General features: G+C 37.7%; 1 protein-coding gene across 3 annotated transcripts in view; it reads right to left on the bottom strand.

The window, feature by feature from the left end:
- LOC136739466 (MICOS complex subunit mic25a) overlaps window positions 1-24,707 on the bottom strand; it is a 182,136-nt gene that overhangs the window by 83,723 nt on the left and 73,706 nt on the right. For all 3 annotated transcript variants that reach the window (XM_066698362.1, XM_066698364.1, XM_066698363.1), the window contains one exon: window positions 9,124-9,194. In XM_066698362.1, coding sequence (XP_066554459.1) covers window positions 9,124-9,194 — 71 coding nt within the window. The remainder of the gene's footprint in view (window positions 1-9,123; window positions 9,195-24,707) is intronic.

Raw genomic sequence — 24,707 nt, 5'->3', positions numbered from 1 at the left:
CTGGATGTGCATCCCACAAATCTCCATCAACTGCAAGATGCTATCCTATCAATATGGGCCAACATTTCTAAAGAATGCTTTCAGCACCTTGTTGAATCAATGCCACGTAGAATTAAGGCAGTTCTGAAGGCGAAAGGGGGTCAAACACAGAATTAGTATGGTGTTCCTAATAATCCTTTAGGTGAGTGTATACACACATATATATATATATATATATATATATATATATATATATATATATATATATATATATATACATACATATATATACACATATATATACATATACATATATACATACATATATACATACATATATACACACATATATATATATATATATATATATATATGAATGTTCAAAAAAAATAAGCAAACTAGACACCACCTGTTACATGGTTTGAAAAAGAAAATTAAGTTCTAGTGATCAAAGAAAGTGAAAATCTGGTGTGCCTTTTCAAAAACATAAAGCAATTCTTGCTTAATGCATTCTTAATTCTGTAAAAGGAAACTTCAAATTACAGCCCTTTTCCTGTAAATTATACAAATGAAACAGTTACACTGCTTCGTTACCTGGAAAATGTGTTGCATTTTAAAACAGTAAAGTTGTTTTGTAAAATGGCCTACTGAACTTTGTTAACAGATCTTTTTGAAACCACCGTGCATCACTGGGATTCTCCCTTTACCAGACATTAATTCCAGTTCATGTAATAGAGCTAGACAATTAGAATGGCTCTAAAAATAATGATACAAATCCAGACAAACATTGCTATTTTCTTAAATACAGGAACTGTATTTTTCCTTGCTGCAAAGCACATTCTATTAAGGAGTCGAGAAAAACAAACCCCAGGACTTTCTAAAACACAGTGAACAGAAACATTTGTGGTTAGACTATCCTTGCAAGTCTGTGCTCTATTTTATTCAGTGTCAGGCTGGCAAGCAGACTGGCAGTTTGGCTCCAGGGAGAAGAAATATTAAATACCAAGTAATAGTAATTCAAACTGATAATTGGTACAACAGTCAAATCTTTTAAGAGGGTCACAAAACCAACGGCGCAGAACATGACACAGAGCCAGAGAAAGCCATTGTCAAGAAAAGCAAACAACAAAACAAACCTCCATGAACACAATCCCATTAAAATGACAAAATACTCAGTGAATCTTAGCAATTACTGTAATTTTCTGCAATGGGGAATATATTTTATGGGAAAGTTGGAAAGCACACTGTAAACAAGAGCACTTTCAATTGACAGAGATAGTTGGTTACAGCCTGTTGCACACCCTGTCTGCATTGCATGTATTTGCCACACAACAATATTTCTTTAGATGAGTGTCTGCTTATGAAGGAAGAGGTTAAAATGCCCTTAGGATAACAAATTATCAGTTTTGATAAATTATTGAAAGGATTTTATATAGCAATATAAAATCAGGTTTTTGTTAGCCTGTTTGTTATTTATCTATTGCCCAGATTAACTTCATAAACAAGATGTAAAAGTATTACTCTGTAATGAATGATTCCCCTTTCATATTTAGATTGCAAAAACATTAAAACAAATCACTGTTCGTTTTAATGCACGTTTTGCTCAATGCATGATTGAGTGATGTGCTCTTAATTATGTAATATGTATTTAGTGACCTTCACCATTGTTTAGGGAAAAATTTCAGCTTGAAAGATTTGTATAAATGCATTGAGCTTTAAATGTCATGAACTGAATAACAAAGAAGAAATGATTTTGTTTTAAACAACTAAATGTTTTCTAATGGTATAATGAATACCTTAATGATGTGACGTGATCTCGTTAATTGGAGATATAGCCTCATTAACTGTGATGTAATTGTTACTCTATAAATGGACTTTGTGCTGTCTGTGTAAAATCAGATCAAGCTGTATTGATCAAAATATCGTGTCTTTGTTCTTTTGAAGTCAAAATAAATACGTTCTTAGATTTTGTGAGAGTTTGATCAATTTTGTGTTTTATTGCCAGTCAAAACTAAATCTTTATAAACATAAAATCATTTTAATGGAATTTTATGACATTTCTGAAAAAGTGCATTTTACGTAGCTTCCGATCATGGAATTAATTTGTGTAACTCTTTCCTTCTAGCAAATCACAAATTGACATCAAATGTTGTGATGGTGATTTGCAACTGGCAGGTGGGTTTAGTCTTTCTTTTAGTCCTTAATTTCTAGGTGTTGTAACAGAATATGAAATTAATCCTAGAAATCAATGGTTGCATTTAATTTGAAAAAGAAAATAAACCGCTGTTTGCTCAAAAAAATCATTCACACTTTCATAATACAAACCAATTTCTAATAAGCAGTTGACTGACATTTAAAATACAGTGGTGTCTTGTAAGTTCACTCTCAGCATGGGTACCACTAATGTGTACCATAGGTGTATTTGATTACAATCAATGCTGCTTTGGTAAGGCAAGCAAATAATAGGGAAGGGAATTTCTAGTTATTTAGTTGTTTAAAAATTTACTATAGCGTTAAAAAAAAATAAAGTACTCAATTACTCGAACTGAACACCACACAACACCGTACTACATTTGGATCACAAATATGATGGACATGTCAGGGTTCTAATAGTCCTTCAATGCCCTGGGGGCAATTTAAAAAGAATGTGTAAGTCTTACACATTACTTAAGAATTATGCAAAGTAAATGCCCATTTCAGTTCATTTGTTAACTATTCCCTCCACTGATAATTAGTGAAACACTGTATTACTAATGTAGCACATTAGGAATATTTGACCACATATTCTAAATGTAACTAACACAAACTGCTATATAGACATTATTACAAAGAGAACACTGATACTCTTAAACTTCCATGGCATGTAATCCTTTAATCCAACAAAATGCCAAAAAAAGCTGCCTGAGGAACTGCACCAAACTGTCCAACTTTTTTGGAAAAAGACAGAAAAAATAGACAATGTTCTAGCATGTATCCTTTCACATGCATAATGTTACAATAGTGTCAATATGTTTCAAATTTTAAATTAAGTATTGAACTATTATTTTTCTTTCTTTTCTTAATAAGCTCAACCATGCATTGCGCAACTAGCATAACACAATTGAATTGTCTGTTTTCATAAAATATTTCCAGACCATACTACACTTTGCTCCTTTGTCAGATGCTATTGTGTTTTAATTTATTTCAGTTTTATTAAGGTAACATACTCACTGGTGTACACATGGTTTGCGTTTCAGGTTATAAAAACATTTAAGTTCAAGTAACAACATATATAATTGTATTTGAGTAGTAAATTAATGCTCAACTAATTCATTAATTAAATCAATATAATTCTAATATAGATTTGAGTACTCTAACCTCTCCCTATTGAATATAAACAGAGTTGTATATGTACAGAACAACAGCAGGGCAGAGAATAAAATAAATGGCAAATTGCAAAAGAACAATACAATATGTTCAACAACTAAAATAAAACTAACCACAAATATCACTCAACCATCAACCCTCCACTATCCAATAGAACCTATCATTGTCATTGGAACTGTGAGAGACTTAAGATGCATTATTATGTTAAAGAGACCTCAGGGAGCATTAGTCTCTCAACCAAATACAGGAGATTGTCACTGATCTGCTGAGGTCCTCGATCCTCATTTCCCATCCTATTCACATCTATCCTATAAATTAGAAAACCTTTCATCTCTAATTTCGGCTAATTAGGATGAAAAGGGTAGCGGGTTAACCACTCCACAAAAAGGAAGCCAGAGAAGAAAGGAACCGAGCCACTCAAGAGAGTTTATGTCCTGATGAAAACAGCTGCATCTACATAAAGACGTGACTCGCCTGGTCACTTTTTTCCTCTTCCGTGCTCTCACTGGGTCCTTGTTAAGTACCTTTAATTCCTCACAACAAGTCATCGACATGTTAAAGCTGGTATGTAAGGAGGAAGAGGGGAAAGATAAAGCAGGGGGGTGGAATACAAAACTAAATCACAAAACATTTCGGACTGTAGTCTTGTGGGAATCCTGTTTTATCCCTGCCAAAGTGAACGAATTAATAGAGTCAAGAATGAAATGCCATTTTCTTCTGCCCGCTTCGAGAGATTAGAGCGTTGTCTGTGGTAAATCCGGCCTTGTGTCACGGCTCTCTGAGTTTCTGTGACTAAATTAAAAAGCAGAGGAGTCCCAGCTCTTAACCAGGGAAGCAGGTGAAACTGATTAAGATTTCTCTAAGTCTCTAAGCCAGCAAAAGAAAAAGAAAAGAAAGGACTTTCAAAATAAAGCAGACAAGCAAAATACATGAGGCAATGAAACACGAAGGAACAAATCAAAGTGAAGCAATTGTTTTCTTCCTGGTTTTCTTAGGATGAGCATGACATGAAAGGACTAGGCAATAACTTACATGTTTATTATTTCTTTCCTACATTTGATGGCTGCAATAGTGTTTAATCTGAGTCACTAAACACATTCTACAGGAGTACAGAAATACAAAACTGACATATGGAAGCCTTTTTGGTGAACACAAAGAAGTGTAGTGCCAATACCTAAACACTGGACCACCTAATAAAATGTGCGACATATCACATATACACTTCCACTACTAAAATCAATAGCAGAAAGTACACTGATCGCAGCATTACAGACGACACAAATCTATGACAAATCAAGTTTGAGATCTAGGTTAACTAAAATCGCTATCGTGCCAGGATGGCTTTATGTTGAGTCAGTCAAAGACATTAGACATTCAGGGACAGCACAGCAACAGCCAACTAATCATGCGTAAATGAACCTATATAGAAGATATACTGTGTATGTAGTGCATGTACTCATAAGGTAACCTGACTGATAATAGCAAAAAACAAACCAAAAAATATTCTCATTTAAATAATAAAACATTAATGTTCGGGTAATTAACTGATATTTCACATACTGTTGTTGCAAACCTGGCTCACAGGTTGGCTCTCAGCTTGGTACCACTACTGCGTACACAGGCATACTGAAGTACACTCAATGAAGCATATTAATACAGACCAATGCCATGCTAGAGTGGATGAAAAAGAAAAATACAATATGTTCAACAGCAAAATAATAATACCCAGAGAATACAAACAAAGGAAAAAAACTCTTCACATGTAAACAGGATTAGTGCAACAGCTGCACAATTTGTCTAGATGATTTAAGTCATATTATTCTAAGGTTTTTATTTAAAACACCATGATTATGACCATGCAGTGTCTGCTGTGTCAAAGTGATTTCAAGAGAAAAATAAATAAATAATAAAGCATACATCTGATTCACAAGACACAACTGTTACCAGTTGCTTGAAAAGGTGCTGCAATTTAATTTCACAAGTATAATTTTAAGGAAGCCAAGGAAGCGGCTCTTGGAAAGTTGAACATCCATGAATACTGCTTTGGAGAGAGAGCCTTAAAATTTTGCCAAGCTGGGATGGATAACTGGAGCTCCCAGATAATGTTTTTTTGTTCTTCTCCCCCCCACCAAGATACAAATTTTCAAAAGGATCTATTCCAATATTCACTAATGTACATGGATTACTCAAATGGACAAACTAATGCAAGCTTTAGAGTTTATTTGAATCACTTACACATTTGAAAAGGATTGCACTTTAGCCTTTATATCATGAAAGTGGAACAGCTGTGAGCACAAAGGGATAACATTTCTCGACTGTTCTTAACCTTCAGGCATTTATTCCTTAAAGTAAAGAGCGGGTGTCTAAAGCATGGCACAAAAACAGTAAAAGCAAAAAGGGGAAAACAAACTGTACCAAGCAGCTGTACTTTTGGTTACAGAACAATCCATTAGGTTGTTGTATTAGCATGGATGTGCATTAGCCCAGCCAAAATGCCTCATGGGTGAGCTCCTTCGGAGTAAAAAAAAAAAATACATAACCAAATCAAAATATCAAACACACACACACACACACACACACACACACACACACACACACACACACACAGATCTTAGGAGATTTGCCAAAATCATTTAGATACTCTATTCTACCTTACCTCAAGAATGCTAGATCAAATGGCAGTATTAGGAATACAGAAGGCCGTAGTACTAACAAGTTTCAGAATGTCCTGTTCTTTAATTGACAGATGGCAATCATATGGATCTGTAAGCCTGGATACATTCATTTACCTAATGCAGGTGCAAATCCACAAAAACAAAAACAAATATTGCACAGCCTTAATAACTTTCTTATCAAGTTATTGTTTTCAGATGCACACTGGAGTTGCTGCACGTTGATCCATAGCGAACAGAGCAGACTTCATAATACCTGGTTTAAATGTTAACAGCATATGTTAGTCAGTAAAATATAATTACAGTTAAATATAAACCAGTTAAAGGAAATGAAGTATGAAGCTACTGAAGCTTTAATTTGACCACAAAACAACATTTATATGCAGTAGCTTTTCAATAATGTTTTAAAATTACACAACCATTAAAAAAAAAAAAACATGAATACATACACACACAAATACAAACATACAGCAGACACACAAACAGATAAAATGATACACGAGCCTGTTGTTAATTCATAGAATGAAAATCGATCCATAATTTATACATAAATTCTTTCTACAAAATAAACAACTGCGTTTTAATTTCTTTTCATAATAAGACAGACCCAATCCAATGAGTAACTGCAGGAAATCCCAAAGCAGCTCTCTGCATTGAACAATGAGATATTGCCACTTCAGACTACCACTATAATTTGTTTCAGGAATCTAGGTTGCCCCTTGGAGAGATAGATGCCTCTATCATCTGCGTGCGCGCCTTCATGGCAGTTCTAACAAATTTCTTGTTCGGGTTCTTCCACCACTTTTTTGAATAAAACTTTACTTGTCTATCAAATGCAGAATCTGAGAGATCAGAAAAAATAGATGAAAAAATAGATCTCAAAAAGTCACTATAAACACATACTTTTTTTTTTTTTTTTCATGGCTCAACCTTAAATTTTGTCAGCTTTGGCTTGTGAATAAGAAATCCCTCAGAGGTTTTTAAGGGGCCTAAAAATAAATCGAGCAGGCAAACACGCTCATTCCAGTCCTGCGTGGCAAAAATTCAGTGAAAGGGGGGTTGTGGGAGCCAATGTTACCAGCTAGTGAAAGGGAGAAAGAAGAGTACCAGGCAATAATTGATGCTGTCCGAGAAGACATTGCTCCATGACCAAGTTGTGGCTTATGAATTCTTTACAGCTCACTGACCTCCTGAAACCCAGACAGACATTCAAACAGACGGACACACACATTGCTATTGAAATCAGTTATCATTGGCTTCATAAGTTCAGTCTTTCCCTGGGAGAGTGCTTGTTAAGAGCAAGCATCAGAAGGAAAATGAAATGGGTGGCAATGTCCATACATTATCGACCCCACTCCCTCAACCACCTACACACGCCCTCTCTACACATGGTATCTTGTATGTATTACCTTTGTAAGAAGAGTCAAAAGAAAACTTGAAGGAGAAGAAACTGCACTAATGTCAAAAATACTGAGATGGAAAGAAGAAAAAAGAAAGAAAAGGGTGTCAGGAGTTGCGGATATTGAATATTTAAAACAGGCAATGGATGAAGAGATCCAAGATGCTGCAATAATGGAAACTTCACTGTCCAGGAAATGCAATGTAAGAGCTTTTCTCTTGTTGCCACTAGTGTTGTTTGCTCACCCCGCCCCCCCCCCCCAATCTTATAAGAATCTTTACAGTTTGTTGTTCCACATGCGAGCTGGAATATGGGTGAAATATGAGCTTGTCAAAAACGCTCTTAGTTTTCCACCAGGCTCCAGGGGTTGGCTCAATAGCACTGCCTCATGAGAACTTACAACAAGCACTCCATTCCCTAAATCATCACGTCCCTGTAGCAGAACTTTCTAGATCATAATGAAGAAGGTCAAGTGCGCTAAAGAAAACCAACAAAGTACAATAAGGAGAAGGAAAAATTAAAGGAAGCTGTATGGTGACTTTGTTCAGCTATTACAACTATCTACACATAATGGTAAGACTTACTTTATAATAATTGTAAAGTTTAATAAAAAGCAACGCCTCACTGACATGGACTTTCTTTATCAGTTCATGATTTTATTATTATTAATATGCTAGGATCAAATAATCCTCATGCTGGTTCCAAGACAAGCTTTTTTATTCCTCAAGATCAGTCAGGCTTTAAGACACAGTCATTTAAAATACACCAGAAGCTGGCAAGAGTGTTATACTACAATATCAAAACACATTTTTGCTCGGAGGGATGAGTTGCAAAGCCCATTCTTTAACATATATGAGATTATAGTGGTACGTTTTAATGAACAACCTACTGACCATTTGTTTATTGGAAGAAATACAGGCAATACAGACTGTGACGTCATTCATAATGAGTCAGATGTGATAGATTACACTTGCAAAACACAAACTAAAAACACAAAACTGCATTGTGAAGAGAAGTTGTGCACACTGCAAACTATGTCCATGAATTACCACCTCTGCCAAGGTCAGAAGTTGAAAGATAATGAGTTTGCACTGAAATTAATTCTAAATACTGAGGTAGAAAAAAGCAGGAATGTTAGCAACACTCCGAGATGAAGAATACATATTTTTATGAAAACAGAAACCTTCTCTCCTGAATATTTTGCAGTGGGTAATTTATTATTCAAGCGATGGTACCTCGAGTTTGTCATATCGCTGTCAGGTAGTTTTTGTTCCTCGATCAAACAATCAACTTTTTCTTTGTTCGAGAACAGTTTGAAAGGCTACTGTTACTCATGCATCACTCACCCATGTGTTTATCTTGTACGGTTGCTTTATTTTCAAAACCACTACTGACTTATACACTTGTATAAGTGGTAAAGAGAGAGAGAGAGAGGAATAAACCACAGTTCTGACTGAACCACCAATAGTAATGATCTAAAAAAGGCAATTTTTCAGTCATGTATGGGGAGACAAAAACAAACAAATGTGCACATAATTAGCCAGTTGTGTACAATACAAAGCATAAAATACAGTTGAAATTCCCCTTTTCTTTCTTTTGACTAATGGAAACCTATCTGCAAGTGTGTGTCCTGACAAACATGTTTAATGGTTGCATGATCCATTGAGGGGGGGGGGAACGTCCCGTTTGATTATTCAGATTACTTACTTCACGTGAGCTTCTGCTTGGGTTGCTGCCTCGTGGAATTGTTCAGATGTCAGCTTGTAATACTCAATGTTCTAGAACAAAGAACACAAAAACACAGATGTGAGAACTGTAGCCAGAATCCCTAATTATTTTGTTTCCCAGATTTTTTTTTAAGGGTTATCATTCAGAAGTACATGGAAATTGAACTATTCAAGATAAGCAAGACAATTTCAACTGATGTCGAGTATATTCTTGTGGGATTTAGTGAACCTCTACTTACTGTATGGGACACTCACTGAAAGTGTAATGGGTAAGGATGCCAAAACCGGAGCACACGGGATCCTGCACACTACTGCTGCAGCACTGATCAACAATGCAGTGTGCTACACTCTAATCATATAGAGTAAGATGTGCGTCAAATCAAACGTTTGAAAGCAAACCGGTGATATGCGGATTGCCTGATTGAAAGCACTACATTGCTGGTTCTTTATTGTCTGTACCTGAATGTCTTTTTGAACACTAACAAATAGCTGCTCTTTCAACATATAGCATAGACATACAGTTGGCACTCTTCCCTCTTTGAATTTGAAACAATGACAGTCCAGTTTATACTGGGTCACTAGGAAGAGTGTCTGTTTTATAAGACAAGTGTTTGTGTTTGGCAAATAAATTCAGCTACCAAATAACATAGACATAGTCCTGATCAAAGTATCGACCAACCATGAAATGCAAATTACAAACTAGTACCCTATCTATTTTGATTTTTAAGTCAAAGAGTGTTTTCTGATGGTAAATTAAAACTGAAAGGTTAAAGGTTTGTACATTACTATTTGCATTTAGGTCAAATTTTGGATTTGGTCTAGCCCATCATCATACAAATATAAAATGATCCATTACAGAATCAGCCAGAATAAATCAACCTTTCAAAGAACTGAACTATACATGTAGTGATTATATGTATGAAAAATATAAAAATAAATTAATACATCCAAGAACAAAAATATTTGACATTACTCTCACATGACATCAGGAGTGAAAATGTTAAAATGGCAATTTCAAGAAGATCTTTTCAAAGATGAACAAAGGAAGTTATAAAATGGATCCCAAGTGATGAAAGATCTGGAAGATGATCACAGCATATTGTGTTAAGTATTATGACTGCCTGGTCAATTTTACAGTTATTTAAATATATGTTTTTTAGTTATTTATTTATTTTCTTGTCCTTCCTGAAATCACATGAATCACTAGCATTTAACACAGGTGGAGGACATTTAACATAAGCTGGAGTCACACAACACGATTTCTACAATCTGACCAGATTTTGTGACCAGTGGGCGGCTCACACTTTTTTGCAGCGAATTTATGTCTTTTGCGTCATGAAGGAGTGCACACTACACGATCGCTTAAGTGCAGGAGACACACTTCACAACGGATCTGAAATCCTTGTCGTGAGGATCTCCAACACAGCCTCTAAACTCCCCACATCTCGCAGAAACACGCGTGATCCATCCAGAGAGAAGTTCAACAAACACGGACGTGCACATGTACAGGTCACGTTTGTGTAGCGCAGATCTGCGCTGCTCCACCAATGGGATCCGTGGATTTCTGCAGATCTGTGCAAAACTGCGGAAAGAACGCGACCACAAGCCGCTGCTGCCGTTTGTGTTCGTCTGTGCGGACAAACACACAAAGCGGAGAGAAAAGAGGATGTGTGTGAAGACATGGCTGGGGAGGCGAGGACAACAGCCTGTCTACTCTGTGTGAGAGCCATAGGTGAGCAACACACAGGCTATATCCATGCCACAGTATGAGCATCGCATTGTAGGGATCGATATTTTGCACAGACCTGGGTCAATTACAGATACTACTTGGTCACTCTCCACGGTCGGCGCCGATCGAGTCGTAAATATGAAACTTGTTTAATAAACTCAGCGGCTCCGACACTTACGATCAGACCGGAGGCAGCGGCGCATCAGCCCGTCTCTCACTGCACGACCAGCGGCGGCGACACGCCCGAGCAGCTGCCTGTGACATCAGGGCCGATTTGCCAATCGGACTCAAAATCGTGTAGTGTGACCCCAGCATTAGTGTTTGATTTTGAAGGCGACTGGTTACATCTGAGCTCATTTAGGATTGCTATTACAAGGGTTAGGGTGAGGGTTAACCAACCAAGCTAGTTAAGAGTGTTTATTATTATTACTTTTCTGCTAATTTAGAATATACTTTTTCACTTGGAAGGATGTGTAGATAAAGGTATCCTACTGCATTTTACTTCAAGGCTGGGCAACAAAAGGTGAAAGGGGGTGTAGACTTTTTATAGGCACTGTGTGTGTGTGATAATATATATTATTAATAGATATAGCTAGATGTAAATATAGATATACATATGTATAATTATACTAATTTCCTCTATACTACATCTCTCTACTTTTGACTCCCATGTGGACTGTTGTGGATCGAGTTCAGTCATCTGATCACAACCAGTGAGTTAGTGAAATCGTGTTTTCCTTCTGCCAAGTATGACATAACTGAAATAATCATACACTGACTACAAAATGTTGCTGAAAGGTTGAATATTTTTTGCATCAATCTCAATGTTATTTAATGTTTCTGAATGTCTTCATCTGATGCTCTCTGAATGTTGCAATGTAACATTTAAAACGGAAATATGTATTTTGGTCATTTAAAATCCAAACAAATGTTCTGGTATTTTACGAACAACAAAGGGCGACCCATTACATATTCCATTTAATGTTTTGCTACAAGCATCACTTAAGTCTTAGGATTTGAAGTGGTCCTGTGAAGAAAAAATGGTGTTGCAAAATGGTATCATTCTCCGATCTCAATTGTTGCAGTGTTGTCACCATATTATTTTGTTAGTTGGAGAAGTCAACTGATTCAGGACATAGTCAGAACATAATCCCTAATGACAAAATGCTATTAATGAATGGGGTTTTAAAACTGAAACTGTCCAGTAGAGTCTTAATTTTCAGGAGCTGGGACATTTAGTAATCATGGTTTTACATAATTCACTGCAATATGCGAGTAAAAAAAGGCTTCTTTTTGGGGGGTCTTTCATTTATTTTGTTTTTCAGTAACTCAGCTGTGTTCAAAGCACTGGAAGAATCTATATACCTGTAGAGAACAGGGAAATAATGCATTGATTTACCCAGACCGCTCATCAAAATATGATTTGCATAACAGTAATTGTGAGCGGCAAGACACCTCATTATGCAGGCCTATCTTGTTATGCAAATAAAAGTCCTGGAATATGTTGAAGAGGGGAGAAATGAAGCAGATGACCCAACAAAACTGCAGCACACGGCGCAATCAGAACTAATGTGAGAGGAGATAAAAGGGCTACCTAATTATAAAAAGGGTGCCACTAAACGCTATCAGAGAAATAACAATCCTCAGAAGATGTCTCCTCGAGTTCTTAATGTCAGCCTACTGTTGAAGTGGGTGTTATTACAGAGAACGGTTTATGATCCATACTAGGCCGCAGGTTGGCACTTCATCCGTCTCTCGGTTAAATAATCAAATGGCAGACACGATTCATTAGAGTGGGGAAAAAACATTTAGATGCAGAATTAAGGCCTGGGTTAAGGGTTATTCTGTCAAATTTGAGGTACTCTCTGCTCAGTCTCATCAGAGTCTCTTGAATTAATCTATTTACTATTTTATGCTCAATAACGATGAGACATGGGACAAACAAACAAATAAATAAATCTTCCCGTTTAAAAAAAATTATAAAATGTAAGTGAATAAGTATGTGGTGATGGGATCACCGTTGAACTTTCCAAAATCCCATCAATTCCCTGAGTGCCTGGTGAGTCATTTTCATATTTCACACTATCTGATTCCTCACAGGCAAGTGATGCAGGAGACACTGGGGGATGCAAAGAATAATTTCCAGCTGCATTCACAGTAATCTTAAGTCTATTAAGGAGGACAAATATATATTAATACTACCGGAGAGTCTATGGTCCACAGCATTTTCTTTTTCATTTGAGTGCCCTCAAAATGAAACTATTAAAATAAACTCTTCCTTAAACATTAATACTTTTTAATGACCCCATCTCCCAATATTTCAAAACTGAAGGCAGATTGCTGAAAACGCAACGCAAGGGGCTGTTTCTCTGTCTTGAAGACCAGTAAATGAGATTTGAAAAATTGAAGCCTTATTATTTTTAAGAGCTTGTGGAGGAATGAGTGAGTGGTCATGGTTGTTTTAGCCTCCAGTAGAACAGGACAAGCCCTGTCACATTACTGGTTTCACATGAGAGATAACCCTGGCAAATTATGGACATGAGGCTGTTTCACATGTTGCGTGTTCATAAGCCAACACTAATGCCTGCAGGACATAATATAATAATATATTGCTGGACCAGTTTTTCACCTTATGTATATTTATGTGCATGCAATTCCATTGTCTCGTGGAGATGCCAGAACTGCTGGGGGATTACCGGGCTGATGAAGTCACCCATTACACTGACCCAAATACCTTAACAATATCTCCTAAACCTTCTAAGAGTCTGAGGGAGGCAGAGTTTCATTTTGATTTGACAGACCTCCTGTGTTTGTGTTCTTTAAACCCAATAAAGAATACAGAATATAAGTCCCACTGCATCAAGTTTTTTCTCTCTTTTTTTTCCCCCCTCTCTCTCTGGGAGTCTATAATGTTGTTCAATTAATATAAATAAATAAATAAATAAATACATACATAGTCATGAATCTGCTCCTATTTGGTGGCACTAGCTATGAATGAACCTGGCTCACTGTTCCACACCAAAGACTGATCCTCAAATTGGAAGCTGTAGGCATTGAGGGTAATGTAAGTAGATGGATTATGAACTGGTTGATGTATAGGAAACAGAGGGTGTCGATTAGAGGAGTTGCTTCTAACTGGAGTGAGGTTGTTAGTGGAGTTCCACAGGGATCAGTACTAGGGCCTTTGCTTTTTCTAATCTATATTGATGATCTGGACTCTGAGATAGTTAGCAAACTTGTCAAATTTGCAGATGATACTAAAATAGGTGGCTCAGCAGATACAATCTCGGCAGCACAGGCTATTCAGAGGGACTTAGGTAATATTCAGTTGTGGGCCGACACCTGGCAGATGAACTTCAATGTGGACAAGTACAAGGTATTACATGCAGATCTTTTACTTTAGGAAGGAGTCAAGCTTTTTCTGTATATTATCAAAAGAGTCCTCTCCCATGTAGTCCGCTTGTCCCTGTTCCCACATAATTACATATAGAGGAATAGAAATAGATGAAGTAACGCATGAGAAAGACCTAGGAGTCTACGTGGACTCCTCACCTTTCTCCGTCCAAACAATGTGGGGAAGCAATAAAAAAAAAAGCAAACATCAAAAGTGTAGAATTTAGAATAAGGGCAGTAATGTTCAGACTGTACAATGCACTAGTTAGAGCTCATCTGGATACTGTGTACAGTTCTGGGCTCCACACTTCAAGAAAGATGTCGCTGCTCTAGAGGCAGTTCAGAGGAGAGCAACCAGACTTATTCCAGGTCTGAAGGGAACGTCCTACTGAGAGACTGAGGGAACTGAACCTTTTCACCCTGGAACAGAGGAGACTACGTGGGGACTTGACCCAAGTCTTCAAAATCATGAAAGGCATCAACCACATCAAACCAGAGGAGCTTTTCCAGATCAGCAGGGACACACGCACCCGGGGACACAAATGGAAATTGGGCTTCAAGGCATTCAAGATGAAAAACAGGAGACACTTCTTCACACAGAGAGTCGTCACAGTCTGGAACAAACTCCCCAGCGAAGTGGTTGAAGCTGAAAATTTGGGAACATTTAAAAATAGACTGGATAGGATCATTATCAATGGACACCAAACGAGCACAATGGGTTGAGTGGCCTCCTCTCGTTTGTAAACTTTCTTATGTTATGGCCCCTTGTAGCACAGGGGAGATGTAGAAAGCTTACACATGCCCTCCACAAATGTGCTTTATGACTCATTTCCCCTGTGAATCCATAGCATAAACAGCAGACGTTCCGTTTTCAGTCATACCTACGGAACATTACTGTTACCATTTCCAGTTACTTCTAGCCTAATTACATTTACCACAGTCTGTTAGAGATTAGCTTTGTAATCACACAGCAGGGCAGAACAGTTCACACGAATAGCAATTAAATATTTCTGACAAATCATACAGCTATGGAAATAACCTTACAAATTGTAAGGTATTTTGTTGATTTAAAACAAAAAGGGATGCAAGGTACTTCATTCTAAAATTATTAATGCATGAATATACTGTAGACATGATAATCCACAAAACGTTAGCCATCCTGTTGGTAAGTTAAGATATGATGGATTGACCTATAATGCTGTGTACCGTTTCCTGTTCCTTTACAGCTCTAGCAAAAATTAAAAAAAAAAAAGAAAATCAAACCGAAAAGACAGCCGAGCAACAAACTGGTCATGCTCGCCTAATCCCCCACCCCCTGCCCTCTTTGGCGCCTTCTACACATGACTTGCACATGTCTGTATTTAAATTGTATTAGATTTGTGTATTAATGTCTTAGTTCAGTGTCATGCACTGTTGTTGTCTGAGCATAGGTTCACAAGAATATTGATACACCTGCAATTACACTTGCTATAATGTGTATGTGATAAAATAAAGAGAACACACTCAGTATTGGTGCAAGCTTTTAGCAAGAGAAATCAGGAATTTCAAAACAAAGATCCTAAAAAGTAACTATTAGCAGGGTAACTATTCCAGTTTCTGTAAAAACTGTACACGATTTTGCATTTAAAGAATTGCCTTGCATTGTGGAAGATGTTTTACAAGCAAGTGCACATACCAAGTATATCCCACTGCTGCTGGACCCACAGGTCACATGGAGAACGGCCATAGAGAGAACAGCCAGGACCAGACGTCGCCAAGGATACTTAATTTGTGCTGCACTGTTTTTGTGTCGGATTTTTGGTTTTACAATAATCTGTTTATTAAAATACCTTCTGGTGATAAAATTAATTGGCTTGCTTACTTTCAATTTTTATTTCAGCTGTACCTACCTGCCTTTAAAGCTAATATCAGCACTGTTAAGTAACATGTTTTTCATAGTTCAGTCATTGAGATCTAACAATGACTAATGCATTTATCAATAATAATTTTCCATTAAAAAGGACACTCCTTCAATAGCAATCAAGCAATACAGAGCAATGCATTATTCTTCTCCGAGTGTAAATACAGGCCTATTCAGAGTAAGTCAACTGAATTGTTTTCAAAAATAATTTAATTTATTTTCACTTGTAGACTTGCGGGACAACATCATGAATCTCTGTAATTTAACTAACATACAAACTTGCAAATTGCAGCTTTAAAGTCAAATAGGGACACCAGAAACAAACATTGAAAGTAAGCAAAATGTAAATTATAAAAACTAGAATACACTGTCCTTCATAAGGGTGCTATGAATGTAGTTAACAGCCAGCTTTCAACAGTAATTAATATTTTTCAAAATATACTGTGCATAATGTAACATAATGAAGCCAGCATGATAAAAGCATCCAACTACCTGTAACCCAAAAATTTGTGGATATCTGAATATAAGATTAGACTCAATCTACTGTTTATTCATTGCTCTGATACCAGACAAATGGTTCGATTCACTGTGCGTCTGTGTTGTAAGTAGTATTGATTGAATGATTGTTATGATGTAAAATAGTTGGTTCTGGTTAATGCTTTGTAATGGAAGTGGTAAACTAAAAATGGAAAGAAGTAGATTACTAATTGTAAAGTGGTGATTTAGGAAAAGTGGCTCGTCTCTGTTGTACCCTACCATTTTAACCACTCACCCAGTCTGTGAGGATTACACAGCCAGTAGATGGACAGGTCCTAATATAACGGCCAGGCAGGTTGCCCTGTACTCCACAATGAATGATAAAACCTATTATTACAGCACATGGGTTATGTACAAAGCCAGGGGGCCCTTTTGGCTGGATGTTCAAATGGTTTTATCTCTATGGAGGACAAGGGAAAGGAAATCAAACAACTACATCACTATGGGAGATGCACATTTCCGCAAGCGCCGTCTGAAGTATAATACTATAGAAAGACCATAACTGTAAAAAAAAAAAAGCAGATAAACTGAAAAACACTTCTTGAAGCATAATAAAGGTAACATACCATACATCCTCAAGCACAGCTTTTCACAAAATGCCAGCTGTCCAGAAGCAATCCATCTATGTAATCAACTACTAATTTTATAGGTCTGGTATCACATCATATTCAACAGTCCAGTGATGGGTAATCCTTCCTGAGCCTTATCTAAAAATATAATTAGAAATTGCTATTTTCTACAGTGGTAGTTGAAAGCTCTCACATCCTTCATTTGAAACCATGTAATTTATCTAGCTAAATACATAATGTTTACTAAACTATTCTTATTGATCAATTATATATGTTCAGATTTGGCTGCATGCTGGGCGAGTGTGTACATTTTGCACATTGGTTTCTATGGAGTGGTCGTCAGAAGTATACGCAAGCATCGTCATAGCAATCGGATTTACTCCAATTCTTCCTTCCTTAGTTGGATTTCAGTAACATTTCCACACAGCCCCACGAATATGCCTCTGCGTGAGTATGCACATTATACACATTTTAGAATAATGTCCTAAAAAAAGCTCACTTCCTTTGGTGTAATGAAGCAGAAATGGGAGAGGGGATAGGATAGCTGAGTCCTGGCAGCACACTTGCGCCTGCTGGGGGGGAAAGGGATGAGGAGAGTGCCCTGGGTAGGTATATCGGCTCCTCTGCAATGGGTATCAATGAAGTGCAGATGGCTGGGGTTGACATAGAGTGGATCAGCTCCCGCACCGAGCACGCCGACTACCAGAAGTGCCCAAGCACTTTCACGTAACATAAGCGGGTGCAGCGTGGCGTAAACAGGCTACAAAACACAGGCGTCCGCACACCTCTCATGTTTTCTAAGGACATCAGAGCCGTGAAAAGAGGATCACGCTACTCCGAACATAAAGCAGGGGAGGCAAGCAGGTGCTGAGCAGAATTAGTCAGATTGCCAGCTTCTAATCCTACAGCTGGTGTCTGCTGAGATCACCTCCACTCCATCAGCTTCGTTTTTTCCCAAATTCCCTGGCAGGGCTTTTGCTGAAGCGGATCTCCTCTAAAACTATCTCAGCTCCCTCCCTGGTCCAGGCCAAACGTCTTCCTGTCCCAGCTCCCTCTACAGCAATATACATTTTAGTCCCTGTCTTGTGAACATGGTGTGCACTGGTTTTAGTGGGGCAGTGTCAAATATCAGAGACAGTAGTTCTCTTCGTTCAATTTCCTGGAAGGCTCAGATGCTGTCTTCCAAACTAAAATTGACTTGTATTGTTATGTTTTTTCCTTTTTGATGTGACAAGGTATTCTGATTATAATTTTTATTTCAATATTTAACAGTGTTGACAATGTTTTCATTAGTGAAAGGGAGAGCATGAGGCTGAAACTCAAGTACGAGGCTGACTAAATGAACTCTGCTTTAAAGGTAATAAACATCTGCCAACTCAGCTTCATGTTAAAAATGGGCTTCGCAAATACTCTCGTAACCTCAACAATATTTTTTTAGGGGAGTTTTTAAGTTATGCACATCTTAATAAACAATTGATGAATGATATGTAAAAAAAAAAAAAAAAACTGCTTTATTAGTAATTAGAGATAAAGACATTGTAATTTGCTGAGAAAGCTACCTGTTTCAACCGATTGATTAAAAAATTAAGCATGTTGCTTTCTATGAACAGTTACACGTTTCTGCTTTTGAATTTGTGAACACAGTATGTACAAGTAATCCCTAAACTGCTATACAGTGAGGGAAAAAAGTATTTGATCCCCTGCTGATTTTGTACGTTTGCCCACTGACAAAGAAATGATCAGTCTATTATTTTAATGGTAGGTGTATTTTAACAGTGAGAGACCGAATAACAACAAAAAAATCCAGAAAAACGCATTTCAAAAAAGTTATAAATTGATTTGCATGTTAATGAGGGAAATACGTATTTGATCCCCTATCAATCAGCAAGATTTCTGGCTCCCAGGTGTCTTTTATACAGGTAACGAGCTGAGATTAGGAGCACTCTCTTAAAGGGAATGCTCCTAATCTCAGCTCGTTACCTGTATAAAAGACACCTGTCCACAGAAGCAATCAATCAATCAGATTCCAAACTCTCCACCATGGCCAAGACCAAAGAGCTGTCCAAGGATGTCAGGGACAAGATTGTAGACCTACACAAGGCTGGAATGGGCTACAAGACCATCGCCAAGCAGCTTGGTGAGAAGGTGACAACAGTTGGTGCGATTATTCGCAAATGGAAGAAACACAAAATAACTGTCAGTCTCCCTCGGTCTGGGGCTCCATGCAAGATCTCACCTCGTGGAGTTTCAATGATCATGAGAACGGTGAGGAATCAGCCCAGAACTACACGGGAGGATCTTGTTAATGATCTCAAGGCAGCTGGGACCATAGTCACCAAGAAAACAATTGGTAACACACTACGCCGTGAAGGACTGAAATCCTGTAGCGCCCGCAAGGACATCCTGCTCAAGAAAGCACATGTACAGGCCCGTCTGAAGTTTGCCAACATCTGAATGATTCAGAGGAGAACTAAGTGAAAGTGTTGTGGTCAGATGAGACCAAAATCAAGCTCTTTGGCATCAACTCAACTCGCCGTGTTTGTAGGAGGAGGAATGACCCCAAGAACACCATCCCCACCGTCAAACATGGAGGTGGAAACATTATGCTTTGGGGGTGTTTTTCTGCTAAGGGGACAGGACAACTGCACCGCATCAAAGGGACGATGGATGGGGCATGTACAGTCAAATCTTGGACGAGAACCTCCTTCCCTCAGCCAGGGCATTGAAAATGGGTCGTGGATGGTATTCCAGCATGACAATGACCCAAAACACACAGCCAAGGCAACAAAGGAGTGGCTCAAGAAGAAGCACATTAAGGTTCTGGAGTGGCCTAGCCAGTCTCCAGACCTTAATCCCATAGAAAATCTGTGGAGGGAGCTGAAGGTTCGAATTGCCAAACGTCAGCCTCGAAACCTTAATGACTTGGAGAGGATCTGCAAAGAGGAGTGGGACAAAATCCCTCCTGAGATGTGTGCAAACCTGGTGGCCAACTACAAGAAACGTCTGACCTCTGTGATTGCCAACAAGGGTTTTGCCACCAAGTACTAAGTCGAAGGGGTCAAATACTTATTTCCCTCATTAACATGCAAATCAATTGATTACTTTTTTTAAATTCATTTTTCTGGATTTTTCTGTTGTTATTCTGTCTCTCACTGTTAAAATACACCTATCATTAAAATTATAGACTGATCATTTCTTTGTCAATGGGCAAACGTACAAAATCAGCAGGGGATCAAATACTCTTTTCCCCCACTGTAGGTGCCAGTCAGAACTCAAACTCACATCTCTGCATCATCAGAAAAGCTACATTCATGATCCACTAAATGCACTGGATGAAAGACATGAAAGAAGGTGTGAATAGACTTATTTTCCAGTGCTTTTCACACTGATGTTTCTCAGTTCATTACTGTGGGGAAGGGCTACATGCAAGCCTAATTAACTTAGCTAGCTTCCTGCATAACTTTATTATGATACCTGCCTCAGCAGATACCAATGCAAAAGAATCAACTTTTTTTTCATCCACTAATAATCAAAATATGGGGCTACGAATCAATTTAATCCGAATGCATTTCCAGGAGATACGTTTCTCTGACAGTGTAATTAATCTCTTGTGCGGCATAAATCTTCCTTGACTACAGACTTCTGCAAGACAATCTGGAGGAGCACTGCAATCCTTTGATCACTATTATGTGGCAGTACAAAGAGAGGCATACTTCAGACTGAGCAGTAACACATTTTAACACCTTCCATTTTTAAAACTGGTGTACCTTTTATTTTTTAATTTCATGCTGCATATTTATGGACGTTACATCGTATGTTAACATTTTGTATAGATTCAAATAAAATGTATATATTCACATAAAATGAATAATTACAATGCAAATTCAGTGTAGACATGTTACAGAATTAAGGTAAACGATACTGAGTGTGGCTAGTCACAGTCATGTAGTTAAGTAGTGAAAAACACAGAAGTTAGTCGTCCAGACACAAAATGTCAGTTAAGGCAATACAGAGGCAATGATCAATTAAACGTTAGCTTTACTCTGACCATTTATTTAACAGATCACTCCATTAATGGATATAACATATTAGGTGATTTATAAACTGCCTTCAGCTGGATTTGGATATCTGCTTAACCCTGACATCTTATTAGTGCCTCCAGTTTCTGCTGTCATTCCTTGCTTACATACCGGCCTTTCAAAAAAAAAAAGTCAGCTGACTGTCGTAATGATACTTGAGTGAAAGATAGTCATCCAGAGTTCAAACAAGGCTGATAAAAGAATGAAAAGGATGAAAAAAAAAAATCATTTCATAGGGTTGTTGGAGCACAAAAAGCTTTTTAACATTTGGGAGTGTTAAAGACAATCAAATAAAGCCACCACTCGCCAAACATTTTTGTTCAAATACAGCCATAGATCTAGATGCCGTTGCTTTGTGCATCAGTGTCAGCAAAATAACTAATTCAAAGTAGAAATTTAAAGTAAACTGAACTTGACTAAAAATACTTTTCGTACAGTGGCCCTAAAGTGCAAAGTAGATTTTTGTTTGTTTTCAAATGTGTGTATTGCACTACATGGTAAAATGGTTTCAATTTATCAGGTTTGTTCAAACTGGATGACATTATCTGTCAAGTCTTACCAAGAAACCACATGACCAGAAATGGGTTGCTAGGTAAACCCAAAATGAGCACAGAAAACGGGAGGTTTTATCTTATGCTGCCCAAAACGATTACTGAACTACTTGGACGGTGTTGGCTGGGAGTGGTACAGAACAGCATTGCCACTCACCTGAGGAATCAGTTTCTTCACACTTAGCTGATTACACAGAATAAACTCTTGCAGCTGTTCTTTAATTGCAAGTGTTAATCACCTCAGTTAGGGGTTGTTCTATACCCCTTCCAGAAACAGACATCCAAAGAATTGCTCTGTGCTGTCCTACTTACGTCTGCTTACTTCCCATAAAATTAGCCCCACCACCTTAGTAAAGCTTGATAAAAGTCCAATCTATCACTTGCACTGAAGTAAACCCTGCCCAGTGTGAAGAGAAATCCTTCTAATATCCTTATGTCTGTGGTGCTTGGTACACGAGCGACTTCCAATGCCCAGTTGTCAATCTATGCCAAACAGTGATTCAGGTTCCTTGCTCTTGAGTTCATACTATGGTGCTGTCCTGCTGAAAAATGTATGACTGGAATGTATGGTATCAAAAGCAAATAATTTCACTGCTGGAAAGCTAAAAACGTCAAAGCACCACCTTTTTGTTTCATTTTGAAACTGATTGGCAGTTGCGTTATTGTATTTCTCCTTTGCCCTGTTATACAGTGCAGCAGAACTATTAATATCGGCAACTGCATTTCAGAAGAAAACCTAAATAGCTAATAATATGGAATACTGCCATCCTTAGCCAGGTTAACAACATAAATAGGTATCGGAATCAGCTCCAACAAAACAATTCACTTTGAAGGGTTGAGTTTTCTGTATAGGTCTATAGGTTTTCTTGCTGCAGTGTTCTGCCACCAAGCTGCTTTAACCTACTCCAAAAATTCCAGGGGGCAAGCTGAGGTTTAGCACCTCAAGTTGGTTTACTGCAAGAGAGGTCATGTAATGATTACTCAACACCAGTCACATGATAGTAATATTAGGATGATTAAAACGTTAAGCCTTATTCATCCTACAAAAAAAAAAAAAAGGTTTCACATAAATACAAATCTGAACATGTTAGTCGTTGTCAGATCCCGTTCTGTTAAATAAGGAGAATGTAGCAGTGCCTGCAAATTTACTTCTTCCACAATTCCAAAGGAAGGAGGGGGATAAAAACATGGCTTTCAAACATTTCATGAAGAAAATCGAAAATGTTGCTTTTGCTATCAGATTGAACATTTACTGGGTTGTGTTCCAGGAGTAGGTGAAGTGAAGAAGTAACAAATGGAAAGACTAGAACACCGGAGTAATGAATTCTGCTGCTGTGTTGACTGTGGGGATGCTGTCCTACATACTGTTAAATAGTGATGGTGTGAGCTTTACCAAGCAAATCCCACTGAGAAGAAAGAAGGAAGAAAAATCAAACCTCACAAGGAAAGAAACCTTTGAAAGAGGTCTCATACATCTGAAATACACTCGCAATCCTCCATCTATTAGTGATGAATCCATTTCTGTTAGTGTAATGCTGAGAAGTCAAGGCAGACACTAATGGCTTTGAGCAATTAATTCATTTCATACGCATCTATAATAGATCTTGGTGCCTTTAGAAGTTGCTTAGCGCCTGCTTGTCTTTTGGATGTCTTGTTTAGTTCTCAGCTCCTTAATCATGTTAGTTTCTGAACATGTTACATGGTACATGTCAGCCTCCATGAAGTAAAGGTAATTCTTGGTTTCAAAACAAAGACATACAAACAAGCACAATATTTGCTTCATTTGATTTTCAGTTTAAATAACATTATATGTAATGGTGGAATCCAATTGAGCTATGTTTAGAAATATAGTTGAAGGGGCCTATTCAAACAATTGCATAACAGAAATTCTACTGTGCGTTGACAGGGATAGAGTCATTGAACAGCATAGATCAGAAGGGTACAAAAAATATTGAAGTTTCTGAATATCCCTGTGAGCAGTGTACTCAATCATCAATAAATGGAAGGTGCATTGTATCATCCAGACACAGTATAGATGAACAGCCAGGCAAGGTGGAAACTGGTGAGGGATACTACTTTGAGGCCAATGGCAACTTTGAAAGAGCTACTGAGTTCAATGACTGAAATGGGATCAAATGTACATCAGTACCAATATCCAGAACACTTCACAAAACAAGCCATTACTAAAGATAAGCCACCTTAAAGCACCCGAGTGATCCCGCAAAAAGTGTTGTCAAAATGGTGTTGTGGTTGGAACTTGGAACTTTTTAATCTAAATGTCAAGAGTTACTTTTGGTGCAGACCCAACCCAGCACATCTCCCAGTCAACATGAGCCCTACAGTCAAACATGGTAGTGGCAGCATCATGTTGCCAGAGGTCCTTCCACCAAATATTGAGTTTATGGAATACTTCTGCAATAAACATGGCAATTTTTTCTCTTTAGTTCTTGCTGGTATTTACTGTAACTTATCTTACCCTTAAAAGTCTTCAGTTTGAGCATTCATATTTTCATTCATTTTAATATTTAGTTTAAAAAGAGATTATGCATAATTTCATAATTTCACAAAATGGGACATCATAGGAAGGGTTTGATTACTTTGGCAAGGCACTGTTTATCATCCCCATCATCATTATCATCATCAGCCCTATTACCACTTGTTTTGATGTACAGCATCTCTTTTTCATATCATGCCAGAAAGACTTATTTTTAATCTTGCTATCTTTTAGGTATTTTTGTCATCTATTGTGATGGCTTCTTTTGTCCATCTTTAGTATGTTCTCGCTATATGTCCTACTCATTGCCAT

This window comes from Amia ocellicauda, chromosome 3 (assembly GCF_036373705.1).
Source record: "Amia ocellicauda isolate fAmiCal2 chromosome 3, fAmiCal2.hap1, whole genome shotgun sequence".
Classification (NCBI taxonomy): Eukaryota; Metazoa; Chordata; class Actinopteri; order Amiiformes; family Amiidae; genus Amia; species Amia ocellicauda.
This window is presented reverse-complemented; position numbering and strand designations above follow the sequence as displayed.